Below are 20,437 nucleotides of genomic sequence, written 5' to 3' on the forward strand. Positions count from 1 at the left end.
AGAAATGTCATGGGAGACATTTGGTGAAATTTATTAATTTGACTTGTCAACATTTCGCTTGTCAACATGATGCTATGACCTTTAAACGGAGTTTACACAGCTCACCCAGCGTGTGAGCTGCCGGTTCTACCTGTACAGCAAGACATGCGTACGTTTTCGCGAACATCTGGTGTCATTTTCAGTGATCCGATATGTTTATGAGGATATTTGAGACCGAACATTCCCTGTTGTTGACGTTTCAAAATTAATTGTTCCCTCTGTAACAACACCTTTATGATTGCTTCTTTTTTCAAAACTATGTCACTTGTATATTGATTTTCGGAAATCTGCAGCATTGATTGGAGAACATATGATACTAAATAAATCATTAAACATGCTGCACCAATTTCCGCACAGTGCTCTCAGATTACTTCACGCCAATTAAATGTAGCATATAACAAAACAAACGATATTGGGAGGTTAAAACGTGAGACACTATAAGGCAACGGATATATATTTCAAAAGGATCAACACTTGAAACAGTGAACGCCCATGACAAAGAAGAATGTGAACACTGTCTTTTCATGCTGTTCACACCACTAAATGTTATATTTGGAATAAAACTTTATGAGTAAAGTACAGATTCTGGTACTAATTGGGGTTGAGTCACTCAGAAAGTGTTATCCCATATATAACATTTGTTAATTTAACCACTTTCTAAATAGCATTGTGTGTTTATAGCTTTTGGCCTTTGGAGCCGTGCCAATTTACACATGTCAGAGGGGTACACAAAGTACGTGATCTAGACTACCAGTTATCAGACTTCCATTTTTGTGTAGGCTCGGTAGCTGAGTGGATTAGATCGCTGACTTTGTGTGCTGGCGATTAGGTGCCTCACACTGGCGGCGTGGGTTCGAGTCCTGTACGGAACTCAACCCAAAAAAGTACGAGAATCTGTACTTTACTCAGAAAGTGTTATCCCAAATATAACATTTGTTACATTTGATCACTTTTTAAATGGCAGTGTGTGTTCGTTTGAGATATTAGTCCATACTTCTTATATGAATCATTTATGACCACAACTATGTTTGGTTTCAAGGTAAATCTGGTGACGCTTCTACCGTGTGCATTAGGTTCCCAAACGCGGCCTGCTACAAACCGTACACGATTCGGACGACGATGTGTGGTGGTAGAGAGATTTACGAGCTGAGAACGGAAACCAGTTTGGCAGGATTCTGTTTTCGTAAGTGTTTTTACATTACTAACACAGCCCTATACGATTCTGTATAGGTGTTGGTAGCAAACAATAAAGCATATATCAAGGTAAAAATACGATGCTGGGATATAAATGATTATTCAAAACATGGAATTATTCATTGGAGTATTTTGACCATTTTCTTTGCTGTCCCTGACAAACTATTTACTGCATTTGACCACTTTCTAAATGGCATTGCGTGTTCACAACTTTAGTGATGGAGTATGCGTGTTGATGTACACTTGACAAATGTTAGAGTCTCTAATCCACACTCTCCACACAATTAACAGGAAATGCTATTACATACAACCGTGGTCTTCCTTGACACAAATATTATATGTACTGTGCACTTTCTGCCTGGGATGAGAATCCCGGACGGAACTCAACTAAAAGAAGTACGAGAATCTGTACTTTATAAAGAGTGAGTGAGTGAGTGAGTTGGGTTTAACGCCGCTTTTAACAGTATTCCAGTTATATCGCGGCGTGTCAGCTTAATGTGGGAGGAAAGCCCGAAGTGATGCAGGTCTCAGACGTTTACCACTTCGGTGAAACCCACGAGCACGGGTATGGTGCTGACAAACCGAGAAACATAATCGGGGCGAACCGGGATTCGAACCCACAATCATAGGTTTCTGGTGTGCCCAAGGGACGCAATTCTGCACAGCGAATCGCGCGCCCTAGACGACTGGGCCACCCGTGCCCCCACTTTATAAACAAAGTTTTATCACAAATATAACATTTGTCACATTTGACCACTTTCTGAATGGCATTGTGTGTTCATAGCTTTTTGCCATGGGAGCCGTGAAAATTTAGACTACCAGTCGGACTTTCATTTCTGTGGAAGCCTCGTTAGCTGAGTGATTTAGATCGCTGACTTTGTGTGCTGGCGATGAGGTGCCTCACTCTGGCGTTGTGGGTTCGAATCCCGGACGGGACTCAACTCCGGGAATCTGTACTTTACCAAGAAAGTGTTGTACCAAATATAACATTTGTTAGGTAAATGATATTCATAAATCTCTAAAGACCCGTCGAAACACCCCATTCTTCTGTGCTGTTGCAGACACTGATGATCCATGTCTTTCGAATCCTTGCTTGAATGGAGCCACTTGCATTAAGACGGCCGGATCCAATCACATCTGCTCTTGTGCGTCTGGATATTATGGAAAGACTTGTGAAGGTATGTGCATGAGTAGAAAGGCAGACATAACAATGATGATAGCATGAACATTTACAACAACACACAACATTTAGTCTGTTATCTTCAATCTTCAATCCCCACTTCAAAATTTGAACCTTATGCCAGTAGGCTTTTGATCCTGCAATATTTGGGACATCATGATGATGAAGTATTTTAAACCTAACATCCGGTTCTTAAACAGCTGGCACACCAAATATATATACACATCAATACATTATTAAGGAAAGGGACAAAATACATGTTCAACATAAAACGTGAGAATATTTTTTTAAAGTCAGCATACGTTTTATTTTATCATGTAATCAAAGTAAGTAATCAAAACTGGCTTTCAGTCACATTGCTATTTCATTGCTTACACCATCTGATTTGATTTGATTGATTTGATTGATTGATTGATCTTTTAGAGATAGATCCGTGTGGATACTTCATAGAGCTTGACAACATAGCAACACGAGCCCCTAGTTACCCAGGAAACCCCGTAGTACATGACGACAGCACACTAGCACCCGGCTGGTATGGAGCACCTGCTGGATGGGAATTACTTAGTCAGGATCCTGGCAACTCGGCCAAGTGTGGAACAAGAAAGCCTATTTATAGAACGAGTAAGATGTATTCCAATACATTTCAATATTGTTTACCATTAAAATGCTATTATTCCCTGCTTCTAAAAGGAACCATTGTTGACCACAACTATGTTTTGTTTCAAGGTAAATCTGGTGACGCTTCTACCGTGTGCATACGGTTTCCAAACGCGGTATGCTACAATCCGTACACCATCCGGACGACGATGTGTGGCGAAAGAGAGATATACGAGCTGAGTACGCAAACCAGTTTGGCAGGATTCTGCTTTCGTAAGTGCTTTTATATTCCTTGCTTCCTTGCTTATGTTCTGTATATGTGTGGACAGTAAACAATAATGCAGATAAGATCAAGGTGGAAATACGATGATTGGAAATCAATACTATTTCAAGATACGGCATAGACACTATGGGTAAGCCAAATTTCAGTGATGAATTCTGTTTTCGTAAGTTTTGTTTTTGTTTATACGTTTACGTTCATCATATGAACTGTGTTTTTGTCATTGTATTGATGATAAACAATCAAAAGAGAGAACAGAACGACCATGGTGGAGACACAATAATTGGAAGCAAAATTGTCATGATAAGAATGTAGGTTATTGTCTATTATCTGTCAATATCTGTAAAGGAAGCACAAAGAATCGTTTTTGATGATGAACTTGCTGCAATGTGTGTCTTGATGTGTATTTGTTCGTGACGGGCGGGATCAGCATAACTTTTTGCGAACACATGGATCATCATAACTATTTTATTGTATTCACAAACAGATGCTTATGAGTGAGTGAGTGAGTGAGTGAGTGAGTGAGTGAGTTGGGTTTAACGCCGCTTTGAACAGTATTCCAGTTATATCGCGGAGTGTCAGCTTAATGTGGGAGGAAAGCCCGAAGTGATGCAGGTCTCAGACTTTTACCACTTCGGTGTAACCCATGAGCACAGGTATGTTGCTGACAAACCTAGAAACATAAAGATGCTCAGGATATATCCGGAATCGTACAATAAACCCTGCTTTTAGCAGAGATATTTCATTATTACAGAACCGTGTCTTGCCGCTGTTCATTTCGTGAATGTGAGTGAGTGCGTTGGGTTTAACACCGCTTTTAACAGTATTCCAGTTACATCACGGCGTGTCAGCTTAATGTGGGAGGAAAGCCCGAAGTGATGCAGGTCTCAGACGCTTGCCGGGGCAGTCGGGTAGCCTAGTGGTAAAAGCGTTCCTTAGTCACGTGGAAGACCCGGGTTCGATTGCCGACATGGGTACAATGTGTGAAGCCCATTTCTGGTGTCCCCTGTCGTGATATTGCTGGAATATTGCTAAAAGCGGCCTGAAACCATACTCACTCACTCAGACGTTTACCACTTCGATTAAACCCACGAGCACGGGTATAATGCTGACAAACCAAGAAACATAACCAGGGCGAACCCGGATTCGAACCCACAACCATAGGTTTCTGGCGTGCCCAAGGGACGCAACCCTGCACAGCAAATCGCGGCGCCTTAGACGACTTGGCCACCCGTGCCCCCTCTTTTCATAAAGGTTAGGTACAGACATAAATTTAAAAGAGGACCTGCGTTGACACTTTCCGTCGAATATTTGCTGTAATTGAATGACATTCTTAAAGCTTTAAGCTGTCTCCTCTTGCAGACACGGATGACCCATGCCTTTCGAATCCTTGCGCAAATGGGGCCACTTGCAAGAAGTCGACAGGAACTAATTACATCTGTTCCTGTGCCCCCGGATACTATGGGGACAACTGTGAAGGTACGTTCAAGGTTTGACGAGTAGAGATACTTAGACTTCAGATAGCACATACTGACACTAAACGTTCCTCGTTACATTTTGAATGGTTGGGGAGGAACCACTTGCCTGCAAAGAATCCAATAGCACCTCAGGGCATTTTATCAAAAGATGTCATGAGTGAGTGAGTGAGTGAGTGAGTGAGTTTGATTTTACGCCGCTTTTAGCATTATTCCAGCAATATCACGGCGGGGGACACCAGAAATGGGCATCACACATTGTACCCATGTCGGGAATCGAACCCGGGTCTTCGGCGTGACGAGCGAACGCTTTAACCACTAGGCTACCCGACCGCCCCTCAAAAGATGTCATGACTTTACTTAGTGCTTACTACCTGGCTCCACAGTGTTGTACCCTAATAAGCAATGCATTTACAAATATTTATTAAAGAATGTTGTCAAGCCATTGGCTTGGAGAATGGGGAAGACTTGAACCGTTATGGGTAACGTTCTTAGTTCGTTTATGTATTTTACAATAATGTATCTATGAACAGACCAATGTGGAAACGTCACAGAAGTTAACACCAGTAGTTCTTGGTGGTGATGTTAGTCATGTTTTCAGATAACCATCCCTGTAGAAACTTCACAGAGCTTGACAATATAGCAACACGAGCCACTAGTTACCCAGGGAACCCCGTCTTACATAATGACAGCTCATTGGCCCCGGGCTGGTATGGAGCACCTGCTGGGTGGGAATTGCTCAGTCAGGATCCTGGCAACTGGAAAGTGTGTGGAACAAGAAAACCCATTTATAGAACAAGTGAGAAATGGCATTTCTTTTTTACCGATTATTTAGTCTCTAAATTTTAGATTAACCTTTTCCTATTAAATATCCTATTTAATTACAGATCTTAGTCAGGAATTAATGTTTCGTTGTTAACTCAGTTTACACCAACTGTCTCTTTTAGCAGTTGAATTAACTTAATATTTTTAGCAAACAATCAGCACATTAACTCCACTTACTTAATTATAGAATTATGTTTTGTCAAGTGTGTTGACAAACCTAGAAATGTAATAAGGCCAGTTATTATGAAGTAGCAGTTAAAGAACGACACAATTTGTTTTAATGTTTAGGTAAAGATGGTGACACATCTACCGTGTGTATTCGGTTCCCAAACGTGACCTGTAGTAACCCGTATACCATCCGGACGACGATGTGTGGTGGAAGAGAGATATACGAGCTGAGCACGCAAACCAATTTAGCAGGATTCTGCTTTTGTAAGTAGTTTTCGCCCTAAAATATAAATGAAAGTCTCCCTGAATACAGAAGAAAATAACCAATGCCATGAAGGATACATTTTCAAAAGCCAGTGTTCGACTTACATATTATGTGTGTACACCTTCATGGAGGTTTGCTGAATGTTTTGTTTCAGTTGTAAAGCCTTTAATTGAGTACGCTAAATAACTAGATGAATAAAATCGATGTTAGAGTTACAAGGGAAAAGTCCAGTAAGGAGTATTGATGAATATGAAAGATGTCGAACTATGTCACATCTTATGTTCCAGCTTGCAATGGACGAAAACTTGACATCCTCATTATGGTAGATGAGTCAATCTCTATCGGCACGACCAGATTTTGGCAAATGAAAACATTTCAACGAGAGATGCTTCGTTCCTCTAACATTAGCCTCAACACTAACAATGTTGCATTTATGGAGTTTTCTGTAAGCGCTAGAGTAGCATTCCCACTGAATGCTTATGCTGACGACAAAGCGGCGGTCCTTGCCTCAATGGAGAAGGAGGTATACGGAATGGGCGCTTCGACGAACATTGGTGACGCCATCAAACTGGCCGTCACTGACGTTTTCACAGCAGATAATGGCGACCGACCAGACGCTGACAATATGATCTTCATGTTTACTGACGGCTACGCTACTGATGAAGATAAGGGGGTTATAGCTGCTATAATTGATCAACTTTCTGCAAAAGCGGAAGTATTTGTCGTGGCCATATCAGAAGTTCTGGATGATTCTATCATCCACACAATTGCTTCGAAACCAGGAAGTGAACACATTTTGCAGCTGGATGCCCCAGATACTCTAAGTAAAGTTCAGCAGGAGATCATGCCATGTGGTACAGTGTGACTCCACTGACCTAATGTGTTACAGATTACCGAGATAAATCGGCTTGGAAAATTCTAATCTGTGCATACAATACACGTTCTGCAACTAAAATGTGTTTGTTTTCTTTATAAGATAATTCAGTTGTTTCACTGACATTTTGATTGTGAAAACAACAATCGTAAATATTTCTTATGGTGTTTTAAGTATTTAGATCAACGATTGTGGGATTCCAACGTACACTCTTCACTCAAAATCGAACCCTACACATTCTGATTTCTTGTTTCAATTTGCCGTATCCCAAGTCCATCTCATTTATTTGTCAATGCCAATTCTGCACACAACATAGCCCATATAGGGATTCATAATTATAGGATATTAAACGGGCTTTCTCATTTTATATACCGAGCTTTAGAAAAATATAATTCAAGAGAGACAAACACTTGATCTGAAATGGGGACTGGGTGTGTATGATTACCAGCGAGGATTTTGAATATATGGAATATATATTATCTGCAACGTTATGCCACGATTATGGGTCCTTAATATAAAAGTATGTACACAATATCAACAATGACCTTCATCAAATCATGCATGCATTCCATAACGTCCCTTTGAAATAAATACTAAACTCCATGACAAGAAACGTCACCTAATGTCAAAATACCTTTTCATATAGCTTATTCATTCCTATCACTGACGTGCGCAAAATGAACATGCTGGGTGTAAAAAAGCTCTTATTGTTAGGAAAAAGGCATAACCCTTAGAGAAATACCCGTATGCAAATCTTATATAAAACGGGTGTGAAATTGACGGGTTTTGGCATTTGCACATTCAGTTGCCACGAAGGGACAATGCCTCAATTAACATTGGAACAGAGAGAAAGGCCAATGGGAATGTTGGATAGGGAGGCAACTCAGGCTCCTGCTGCTGGGGTAATGGGCTGTTCGAGAAGGTGGAATTAGTGGAGACATGAAGACGGATCTGATTGTTATTGATGGCAATCTTACCGCTGCACGCTACATCAATGAAGTGTTAACGCCATGTTGTACTGACTTTTCTTCCACGTCACCCGCAAACGTTATTCCAGCAAGATAAAACCACGCCTCATACAGCCCGCATTACCGTGAACCTTCTTCCTTGGCCAGATAGAACATTTGTGGGACCACCTTGGACTTGTCACTCGGCCATCGACTCAGCATTAACCATCGGGAATCTAGATAAACTACTGGGATAATTGCTTTCATTATCAAAATAATTGTCTAATCAACTGAAAATCAGTGTCTAACTGTGACGAAGCTAAGGCATTTTTACAAGATTTGAGTTGACAACTTTGGAGATATAAATTGCGAAACAATTTAGCGATGCCACCAACCTATCGGGATCAGTTTCCATATCTGTACTAATGAGCGGCAGACCACCATTTCTTACAAATAAAAACAATTGGAATTGTTATCTTGTTTCTTTTTGTCGTTGTGTGTACATCTAACTTCACTTCTTAGCGTTATGACAGTACAGGCAGACTCTAAACAAACGTGACGTCTCATAGACACGATAGATAAACAAAATCATATCCTGTATTAGGAATAAACACTTTACAGTTTGCTCGCCAAGGCTCACAAAATACAAAGTGTATTCCTGTTACAGGATATTTATCATCCCCCTAAAAACTGATAACCTCTATATCTTTGAAGGCAATATAATTCGCAAGATAATTATGTTGTCGAGATTCAGTAATAAACAGCCATCATATAGCTGAAATATTGCTAAAATGTGCGAAGTTAAACAACAAATAAATAATAGACATATGATACAAAGAAAGTGGAAGCTGTTGAATGCCAGTCCTTTTTATTGTCACGGAGCAGCAAATAACTACTATATATTGAACATTTGTTCATACTTTTGTTTTTAATTAACTCCGCACTCAACAATATTCCAGGTGTATGGCGACTGACTACATATTCGAGTCGAGATCAACAAGTCCACTGGTGGGTGTTGTCAGCAATCCACGACTTTGGTTAAAACTATAGCTTAGGCAAACCAGGCCTTCGTACCTATGGTCATTGGATTCTGGCACGCCTAAGGGACGCAACTCTGTAAAGTGAATTGCGATGGCTTGGGGTTCAATCCCATTCTTCATTCTCCGACTGAGATTTTCTGTCACTGCCAGAAAGGAGAAGATTAAAACAGTACGGGTCCCACTACACATCTTTTCAAAACATCATGCCAACTTTTCCTTGTTTTTTGTAGAATCTAAAGCAAACTTAATTATTTCAACATTTTCTAGAACAAAGTACCCTACCACCTACCCTACCAATTTCAGAACCAAAGCGATTCCGGGATGTAATATTTCCCAGGTGAGTGTTCAAACCGACTATATCTTTCAAAGTACTTGTGAAGCACAGTGCAGTTATTGAGGCTGCCAATCTCCTTTTCGTGCGGTTGATTCAGGGGTCTGAGGAGAGGGTATTCGGGACTCAGCAGTGTGGTACGCGGGACTCGGGCTCTATTTAGAGGGATTCCTGTACTCAACAGTTTGGTACGCAGGATTCGGGGTGTATTTAGAGGGTATTCGGTACTTAGCAGTATGGTACGCGAGATTCGGAGTGTATTCAGAGGGTATTCGGTACTCAGCGGTGTGATACGCGGGATTCAGGGGGCTATTTAGAGAGTATTCGCTAATCAGCAGATTTTTTAGTAATAAACTTCAAATCGCACCATTTAAGGTCTAGGAACGTTTTCTACAGGTTTTAGTCTAATTCTGGCATTTGCCACGACATTATTGACTCATCCGTGACCAACTCGTGTCTTTCCGGGACAAGACGTGCACCCCTTGAAGCTATCCATATCCTACACCACGAGATCTGACTTGGTTGTGGTTCAGGCAAATTCGACAACAAATCGCTCTATGAATCAAATTCTTCAACCTCACCTTCTTCCAATCATTGACCGCCAGAGGGAGCTGTTTCAACAGGACAACGCTCCACCGCACACAGTTCGTGTCACGGTAGACTACCTACATAATATCAACGTTTTGCCCTAGCCGCCGAGATCTGCAGATCTCAACTCAATCGAACACTTCTGGGATGATCTCGGTCGACCAGCACGTCAACGTCAAAACACGCCGCAGACACTCCCAAACTGGCCAACGCGTTACAAGCAGAATTCCGCAGAACTGAATTCATAAATTATCCACTTATGCCAAGGAGATGCAGGGCCGTGATTGCTGCCCGGGGCGGTCACACGAGATACTGAGTTCAGCGCAACCTTGTGGACTTATGTGACATGACAATGAACAGTTTTCAATGCCTGTGCACAACGACAACATGTGACTATCGACCCCAAAATGTCATATTTATATCTATCATATTAAATGAAATATATCGACTTTATTAGATACAATAAATTTACTAAAAATCTACCTGTGCGTTTCTATTTTTTAAGCGTGTTTATAGGTGTGTCGGTTTTGGTATAAACATCTAAGAATGTGAAGCAGAATAATAGTAATAGCAGTAGTAGCAGTAGAAGTAATATTAGTAGTAGCAGCAGTGGTAGTAGTACATGTATCAGCATTAGGTGTATTAGTAGCAGCAACAAGATTAGTAGTTTCAGCGGTAGCAGCAGCAGTTGTAGAAGTTTGTTTTGTTTGCTGTTTATTAGTACTAGTAGAAGCAGATATTTATATTTTGGATGTGTGAATGAGCGAGTTGGGTTTAACTTCGCTTTGAATAGTATTCCAGTAATATTAAGGCGTGACTTCTTAATGTGGTTTTGTTTGTTGTTTAACGCCGCAATATTCCAGCTATATGACTGGCTGTAAAAAATAAGCGAGTCTGGACCAGACAATCCATTGATTGACATCATGAGCATGGGTTTGGAACACGATGACATGCATCCACCAAGTCAACGAGTCTGACCACCCGATCCCGTTAGTTGCCTTTTACGGCAAGCATGGGTTGTGGAAGACCTATTGTACCCCGGGTCTTCACGGGTCCACCTTCATGAGGTGATCGAGGTCTCATTGTTTATCCCTTTGGTGAAACCCGCGAGCACGGGTATTGTGCCGACAAACCTAGAACCAATCGGTGCGAACAGCGATTCGACGCAAATATTCACATAATAAGCATGCAAACGCCTTCTGTTATATGCAACTGCTCGACAAGTTGGATTATATAACGCTGAACGATCATTTACCCACGTATCTCGTCGCCACATGTAAACCCATGCCAATGTGTCAATTACATTTGATATTAAACAGTTTCACTTTTCATGCAATATGTATCTTAACATCTCACTAAATCTTGACAATCACAATACGATATTTTCAATTTTGTATTGTAGAACCCGTTAAAAATTCTACAAAAAAATGACATTAAAAATATATATCAAATGATCAAGTTTCATAGAATCCTATTGAGGAGGGTTGTTTATCTCTGTAAAAATGGTTCATCTGAGATCCGAAACACATTCCATTAAGGTTGGAAACAAACATGGCAGGTATGAAAATAACAAACAAGCATAGCCGACGGACAACACTGGCTCAATTCTCTAGCAACATCTTATGGATTATGGACGTTGAAACATGGCACCATCTACAAAGGTGAGGCGAGGTGAAATGGGGTTTAACGTCGCGTCCAAGATTATTGCACTTATACAGCGACGTGCATGTACGTGTGTGTGTGTGTTTGGCTGCTTGTACTAGTCCGGATTGATGCTGACTTATAGTGCTACCTCACTGAGATACCATGCCGCAGTTTAACATGAATACCCCACTCAGACACAGTATACTGACTCCGAGCCGACCAGTCCTTGTTTTAGCCCCTTAATGCCGAGCGCCAGACAGGGTAACAACAAGTACCATCGTTTACCGTCTTTTGGTATGACGCGGTCGGGGATCGAACCCCGGACTTTCCGCTCTCCAGGCGGACGCTCTACGACTAGACCATGGAGGCGGGCCCCATCTACAAAGGATTCAAGAAGTATCACTTTCAAATACTATTACTGGTAACAAAATGTGTGTGCAATGGTTTTAGACAGGATGTTTATTTCCACAGAGCAAAGCTTGTAACTCGAGTTCTGCACGTCCGACAGCGGGGACGGTGTTGCATAAGTATCCGATGGGGCAGAAGCTTGGCGCCATCTCACTGAGAACCCCATTGTTCAAGGTGCTCGTTGAGGCATGCTTGTTGGCGAGGCTGGGGTTGAGGGAGCAACCATTTGATTTTCAGGGGTGGGACTTCTAATCTATTAAAACAAAGTTACCTGAACTATAATGACAGTTGGGTAGATCATTTGGCTAACACTCCAACAGTTTGAGTAAGGGTAAGTTTGAGTAATCGTCCCACTGAAGCACATGTACCACATGTGGTGTCTCCTTAGGCAAGTGACTTTGTTTGAAATGTGCCTCTGTTCACCCAGCTGTGAGTGGGTACCCGGTAGGATGAGATGGTAACTGGTGACTGTTAACCTTCTAGCGCCTCACAGGCAGCTTGGGTTGTATACTCCCCAGGGAGCTGAGAATGAAAATTGAGTGCTCACTGATCAATTGACCGGAGTAATAATAAGAGCATCCACTTGGTGAATGGAATCTGGCGCATTATAAATGCACTTGTTAGTTTTCCTTGAAAGATTCCCCTCCCCTAAATTCATTTCAGCATGATTTTTGCAAATTTATTTTGTGATACATTCCCTTGAGAAGATACAGGAAATGTGTCCTGCAATCTTCACTAACTTCAGCAAAATATAGCAAGATTATCACTGTTGTCCCAACGTTTATTCTCAGAATGTTAGAGACAAAACAACGCCATCCCTTAGATCCAAATTAAGATCGCGTCCATTCCTCGAAGCTCTGCCATCATCAGTCTCTTTGGTACTGGTCAAAGTTGGTGCAGTTGATGCCGTTGACGTAGATATGATTACTGTCGACATAGTTGGGGAATGTGGGTTTACTGGATTTCCTCTGAATGATGTTAACACGGGCTTCCATCTCCGCAGATGTCCTGTACAATTAAATAACAAATTAATGCATTTCGGTTATGGAAATGGACTGGTTTGTTTAATCCTTGAAATGAACGATCATTCATATCTGGCCCCATTCAAAACATTTTCCTTGTATTAACGACCATCCCTTCTACTTAAACTTAATACTAGATTTTTCATTTTCATGTTTTAGATATCACACATACGAAAGTTTGTTCTTTTTCAAAGTGACCCACATACAACTGAGCTTTCTGTTCGATAAATTGAGGGCGTATTAATAATATCTGTAGTATTTTACGGACAAGCATATGTTACAAACAAGTGCAAATGTATCAAACCATACCTTGTAGCTTCGTATTGCCAGAGACGTTCAATGTGCCCTGTCCTCTCAGCGATAAGCTGTTCGTCCTGGCCAGATTCACACCGACACGTTGCAGTGGTGGCCCTCAGCGAGTGGTTGGAATAGCCATCACTCAAGCCTGTCACTTTACACAGTCGTCCGACAGTGCCTCCTAAAGGATGTAATCCAATCGGAATGTCGGCAAACCATGTATTTCTCACAAATTTCAAGGTCAAGTAAAATGCGGTGTATTTTTCGTCTTTAGGTCTGAAAATAACACACAAAAACAAATTAATATAAACAGTTTTCAACATCTAAACACGATCGAGTTAAAGTGAGTAATGACATTGAACTTCATTTTGTTAACGTCATTAAACTCAATGACGTCCCAATATAGTATGACATCATAGTCAGTAGAAGATGAATTTCATTTCTTACTTGTATGTCCAGTGTATTTACACCTTAGAGAAAAATACCTGCAAGCTTATTATTACAGGTACCCTAATATTATTAAATGTGCTACACTGCTGTCACACACAAAAAGAAGTATCTTACAAAATGTTTCCATGTACATATATTATGCCTCTTTATACCGACAGAACCTTATGAAAGAATAATCTTAGCTGTATGTATATGAAATGATATGATGTGACATGACATGATGTGATATGATGCATGAGGGGATATGATGCAATATGTTATGTGTATTATAGAAATTGTGTAAATACTGGTTTTTTTAAGTGTTCATATTATATGGCTTGCGGTCTTCCAGTGTTGAATAAATATTGTTTGATTGATATATAAATTGGCATGGAATGACATGGCATTATATGGTATGATATAATAAGATATGATGGGACAAGCTATGACATTGCTAATGTGTTGTGTGATATGACATGTTGAAATGTGATATAATACAGGTGTGATATATGGTACGATGGTACGATGGTATGTATGGTAAGTTATATGATATGATAATGGTATATGAAATAATACTATATAGTATGATCTTATAATAATGATACAATTTGATATGTCATAGAATATGTTGTATGATATAACAAGTTGTGATATGGTAAAATAGAAATAATGAAATTACAGGGTATGGTATTGAAATGTATGTGTGAAATGATGTGACTATGTTGAGATGCGATGGAGAATGACGTGAGGTGATTTGGTGAGATATGTACATAAATTGCATAAAATTGTATATTCTTCAAATTGTACTATAGGCCTGTGGCCTCTTCAGTGCGTGAAATAAAGATTGATTGACATCGTAGTTAAATATCGATGCTAAAATATGTATTGCTTCAACGTAGTTACGTCACGTGTACACCAATGGGATCAAATATAATTGGTTGGTAATGCCACGTTCAGCAATATTTCAGTTATATCGCGGCGGCCTATTGATAAATGTAAACGGGGAAAAATAAGGCAGTTCTGGACCAGATAGCCAGTGGCTGACGGCTGACGATCCACGAAGGTTCGCCAACAACCAGAACACATTACATGAACACAATACGTCAATGTTTCATATGACTCCCTTTCCTCCTGAGCCAGTGACACAATGTCAGGGTTCAATACCATGTCCTCTGTTCTGCCCCTCTTACGCCGTTCCTTCACCCACCCTTGACACAAGCGAGCTGCCCACATTCTCTTGTTTTCAGTATTCGAAAAGTATGCTGAATCACACAACTTCTTATGGTCATTAGCAGATGTTGGCTTGCCAAACCTTGCTGAACTTGAACCTACCCTTTGTTCGTCATGGAGGTATTTCTGATGACGTTAATGGCGAGCGAGTGTTACAAGGTAGCACATTAAGAACGTATGATTCAATTGCTTGGCTTGCTTTGTACAGATCAGAGTCAGAACTGGAGGAAAACCCTTAGAGATCAATCACATTTACCAACATCAAAGTTTGGAAGTTTATTTGAATCCAAATTGAGTAAAGTTTCAAAATCGGAATTAACGTCCACCCCAAAAGTGTTCGTGAAACAATATTGTGTGACAAATACATCGTTGTCGGAATCATTCGCACTCATACTGACAGCCCTGCTGAATCGAACGTCGTTCATCGAAAATCGAAAAATGTGATGTTGCATGTGCAGATATACACACCACACTCCCATAGTTCTGCACGTTTATTGGCGTGTTTTAGCGACTTGGTTTGTCATGACCATGTACAACTAGAATACCTCCATCAGTTTGGCACGTGTATATCACTTGAAAATTAGTTTGAGGCATTAACGTGATCGAACTTTGTTTTAAGTAGGAGAAAGTCCTCAATCTCGGGATTATTTTCGGACATGCTCCTTCACATAATCAAGCCCCTATTTAAATGATATTTTAGATGCCCTTTTTCTTGTATTGACGTATCAGTGTTTAGTTTTGTACTGAAACAGTACTTTAACTGCAAAACAAAGTAAAATGATGGTATCAAATCCACCCCCAAACCCCCTTTGAAAATCAAATGGCTGCTCCCTAATGGCTCGCAATAAAACACGGATACTTCCACAGAACTATCACGATTGTCGTTTACCGTTTCGTTCCTGTGCAATTCAAAATTATTATCATTTTGATTTTCTATTACAAGCCATGTCCTCTTTTTCTGATCGGTAGGATTGATGCAACAGGCTTCCCAGGGACCACAGGCTACCACAGTTGCTAACCAGACGCAGTCGTCGTCGATGTCCACACCGTTTGCCAACCCGGAGATCCCTCGGCGAAGAGAGGAGATCCGGCGGCGAAGAGAGGAGATCCGGCGGCGAAGAGAGGAGATCCGGCGGCGAAGAGAGGAGATCCGGCGGCTAAGAGGAAATGAGATCCGGCGGCGAAGAGAGGAGATCCGGCGGCTAAGAGGAAATGAGATCCGGCGGCTAAGAGGAGTTCCATGAGCTGAAGGAGGAAAACGAGAGACTGAAGGCAAATGTAAGTCAGATATCAGAGCTTACGTTAAACACCAATGTGAACAGTGTAAAAATGTTTTCACAAAACCTTTTACAGCAATGGGATCAGGTACAGAACTGAAAGTGTGAACAAACATTTATGATTTAAGAATATTTATGATTGTTACATAACTTATAGTTCTCAATGTAATCTTCGGCTATTAGTACATTCATTGATTAATATTAGGTTAAATATTATAACATTCGTGAACAAATGGAAGTTCCAGAATTACAACTGTATCATTTATTTTATCTTTAACCATATTTATTAAGATAGCCATGACTTGGACATGTAACTGAGGCCGATTTCGTCAAACATTCGTTTCATGCATGTTATCCATCCGATTCCATGTTCCCTTTAAATTATCATTAATACGTATTTTATACATAAGTAACTTAGATGCTGCAACTACTGGATTGTCTGGTCCAGACCTGGCTGCTCCTCATACCGTTGATCGTTCTAAAGGTAAAACGTTCATACTTGTATGCGGTGAAAATGAACTTGAGGTCGTGAGCGATTACAATTACGTGAGAACTGAGCTTTAAAGGAACCGGCATCTTCTACTTGTTTTCCTTACTATAAAAAAAAAATAAAATAAAAAAACTTTCACTCGACTGTATTTTTAGCCTTGGATGTATTGGTAACAACTATTCTCATACATGGCTGCAAACTATGGGGATATGAAAGTTTTGAAATATTTAAAATCATTTTTTGGAAAATGGCAATAAGGATTCAGGAACGGTAACGCAAACTTGGTGATTTATGGCGAATTTGAAAGAATGGCGCTTCCTTTAAAAGTATATAAGAGAATGAAAAATATCTGGCATAAAAAAAGCAACTTGCAATCAGAAGCTCACACACTTCGTTTATAATTATGTGCATTATATTACAAGTACGAGGACATAAGTGTGAATACACAATGCTACGGGAGCTGTGTCCATTCAACATGCCACAACACATATCCCTCTAATAACATTTATAACTTGTAATCATAGATTCCCAGTAGAAACCGATACATGGGAACAAAAACTCACTAAAGATGCAATCACAAGGGATTCACAAAGCCTGAATCTGAAAGAACTCTTTTCCCATGTTCAGGTCGGGGGAAAAAAACAACTGGTGTCAATACCCCTAACTGATAGAATAAACTGGTATCAATACATCATAGAACATTATGATAACTAGAAATAAAGAATTGAGAAAAAAATTACTCACTGAATATTGCCTCCTTTCAATACGTCTGTTACCCTTAAAACGAACCGGAATGCTTTTAAATTTCTTCTGGATGATTTCCACCAATTGTGGGCTTTTCTGACTCTTTGCGTTCTTCTGGCGTAATGATGAGTTTCTTCAGTCTGGGTCTTCCACCCTTTTCTAGCAGGTTCTCCTTAATCATTATTTCTCTGAAATAATTTGGGAAATAAATGTCACTATTTTCCTGATAAACGCAAAAAAGTAGTGCGTGCGGGTCAGAGTGAGAGATACTGAGAGTGAGAGTGAGTGAGATTATATATATATATATATATATATATATATATATATATATATATATATATAATGGTGTATATATAAATACCTATATTTTCTCCTGTTTGTTGCAATGTCGAGCCACTGCTGTAGATCTGGATCTAACAGGTGCTCTTCGTCCAGGCCTGTTAGGTGGGGTGGGCAAGGGCTTGCCTGTAAAAGGTTGCTTTGTCGAAGCCACGATCTCCACCCTGCTATCTCCGGCGACAGTTTGAAATGGTACTGATGACTCAGCACCAACTGCCACCAGTATGTTGTTTTTCACCTCTTATACAAAATTATTGATTTTAGAGTATGTTTTTAGGTGGTTGATTTACATACAACAACTCGGGCTGAAGCCTACTTGGAGATCAAAGGATCTGATGCAAGTGATCCCCATCGGGTGGTCCTACCTGGGTATCAATGGGTCCAAAAGGTATTTCATATGTTGTCATATACTATAAATTGTATCAACTTTTGATAAATTGAAAACATTATGTAGGTTTAATGAACAAAAAATATGCATTTAGTAATGGTTTCATTTTTTTCCAGCTTAACAAACGTTTTCCCCAATAACAATGAAACAAACTCTAGTTTCACCAATTTCCACACCCTCTCATGTTGCTACACAAACGTCTCCTGAACCTCTTCCAAATTCCCAAACTTTTTGTTCTACTTCAAACCCACAACCATCTACTTCTGTCACTAACTCACAACCAAGAACACCAACGGTTGAAACCACAGCGGACACGACCTCACAAAAAAAAATCAAGCAAGAGAAGTAAACAAAAACAAACCAGTCGAAAGCAAACTATTTGTCCCATTTGTGAGTGTTTGGGTGCCCTGAGGACAATAACGCAAAGTGGATTGGTTGTGGCTTTAAGAAATCCCTGTGCAATTATTGGGTGCATTGTGAATGCATCGGCATTTTCGTAAGGAAAGTGGCAGATTTGAAAAACATCACCTAGCTGTGCCCAGAGCACAACAAAATTGAAAGGCGTAAATGAAATAAAATATTACCATGATTTTTGTTATTTGTCCTAGAAAAAAACCTTTTACAAGTATTACTATGAAGGAAAAGAAATTTATTATTTTGCATAATACATCTATCTATCTATCTATATATATATATATATATATATATATATATATATATATATATATATAAAATTCCACAAGAATTTTATTATTTTGCATAATACATCTATATATATATTAAATATTCCACAAGAATCGGTTTCGGACTCGCATTCTCTTCCCCCTGCAGTCAACGACGCTACCAACGTAAGAAATTACCTCACAGGCATTCAGATAAGTTACAATTTCTGGTGGGGCTTGTTGTCTCATCATTTCATCTCGTAGTATGAGTTCTTGATAGGTGTTATTCATTGCATAAAAGGCCTTGAAAATGAATCCCGGCTGTGTGCCATTGCTTTGCTGTTGTTTCTCCTAACAGCAGAACGATATATGAATAATGGAATGACAATAGCCTGACAAACTGGACATTTGTACCATTTAGTAAGCATTCTGCTTAATAAATTGTAGGGAGAACCATCGCATCCGAGAACTAGCCACTTTCTACTTATACCGAAGTCACTGTCTGAACATGTCTTATCCTTTGGTTGTTGGTTGATTTGTTGTGTAACGCCGCACTCAGCAATATTCTAGCTATATGATGGTGGTCTGTAAATAATCGAGTCTGGACCAGACAATCCAGTGATTGATATCATGAGCATCGATCCACGCAATTGGGATCGATGACATGCATCAACCAAGTCAGCGAGCCTGACCATCTGATCACGTTAGTCGCCTCCTACGACAAGCACAGTCGCCTTTTACGGCAAGCATGGGTTGCTGAAGACCTATTCTACTCCGGATCTTCACGGGTCCATCTTGCTAACATGACAGTTTTCTTTGAAGATTGAAAACTGTCGGAATCCCCAACTGTGTGACAAACGAATGCACCTAAGAATGTCAACAAGAGAACAGTTCTACTTTTCAACCAGTCCTGAATGTTTAGTGAGTGAGTAAGTTAATATTTAAAGTCACATCGGCAGTATTTCAGCCATATCGTGACTTGAACAAGTTTGGCATTGATACTATATATTAAAAGCTGTCATCGAAGGACAGTACAACAACCAGCAATATATCACAGATTATAATTTTAAAACTAGTTTTAGAGCAATAAAATAATCAGATACAATTCAAACAATACAATATAAAAACGGGCTGTAGATCGCCAGCAACCAAAGTTAGGCCACCATACTAGGGACCATGGGGACTTACGGTACTTCTGCTACCTACATGGTACCCCAGCAGGATTTACACCATCCCTCTGGGCACTGGCGATTATCAGACAGATTAGCCAAAGAGTCAAAATCAACAAAAATACTACGATTAAAATCACAGAGAAAGGAAATGATACCTTGAATGATACTGGACTTACGTACCTTCCCAGGGGGACAATTGTTTTACGATACTTCAACCCCCTGTGAAGATACAGCCACAAACAATCTCAGTTATGATTTCATTCCACCAAATTAAAATTCATTTACCTTATACTACACATATTATAATCAAAATTTATCTATTAATTCTATTTCTTTTAAAAAACCGATGATTAAATGAGCACTGATTTGATTAAAAAGATCCTTTATGGATGTAATTTTGAAATATTTATCCCTTGTGATGGAAAAATCAATGCAGTCAAGCAGGACATGATTGACCGTGATTCTTTCATCACAAGGGATGCAAAACGGAGGATCTTCACCTTTCAACAAATATTCGTGTGTATATCTGCTA

At 39.9% G+C, this 20,437-nt stretch overlaps 1 protein-coding gene and 1 pseudogene across 1 annotated transcript in view; one reads left to right on the forward strand and one right to left on the reverse strand.

Annotated features, from left to right (window-relative positions):
• LOC139462623 (neurogenic locus notch homolog protein 1-like) overlaps nucleotides 1-6,929 on the forward strand; it is a 39,026-nt gene extending 32,097 nt beyond the window's left edge. Inside the window, exons 27-34 of the mRNA XM_071244456.1 lie at nucleotides 1,079-1,222; nucleotides 2,295-2,411; nucleotides 2,837-3,034; nucleotides 3,140-3,283; nucleotides 4,653-4,769; nucleotides 5,367-5,564; nucleotides 5,879-6,022; nucleotides 6,311-6,929. Of these exons, the coding sequence (XP_071100557.1) occupies nucleotides 1,079-1,222; nucleotides 2,295-2,411; nucleotides 2,837-3,034; nucleotides 3,140-3,283; nucleotides 4,653-4,769; nucleotides 5,367-5,564; nucleotides 5,879-6,022; nucleotides 6,311-6,888 (1,640 nt within the window). The 3' untranslated portion in view covers nucleotides 6,889-6,929. The remainder of the gene's footprint in view (nucleotides 1-1,078; nucleotides 1,223-2,294; nucleotides 2,412-2,836; nucleotides 3,035-3,139; nucleotides 3,284-4,652; nucleotides 4,770-5,366; nucleotides 5,565-5,878; nucleotides 6,023-6,310) is intronic.
• A 5,706-nt stretch (nucleotides 6,930-12,635) lies between these two features.
• LOC139462624 (uncharacterized) lies at nucleotides 12,636-15,285 on the reverse strand (annotated as a pseudogene).
• Nucleotides 15,286-20,437: the final 5,152 nt, after the last annotated feature.

Source organism: Haliotis cracherodii, unplaced genomic scaffold, assembly GCF_022045235.1.
Source record: "Haliotis cracherodii isolate W230 unplaced genomic scaffold, xgHalCrac1.p SCAF_15, whole genome shotgun sequence".
NCBI lineage: Eukaryota > Metazoa > Mollusca > Gastropoda > Lepetellida > Haliotidae > Haliotis > Haliotis cracherodii.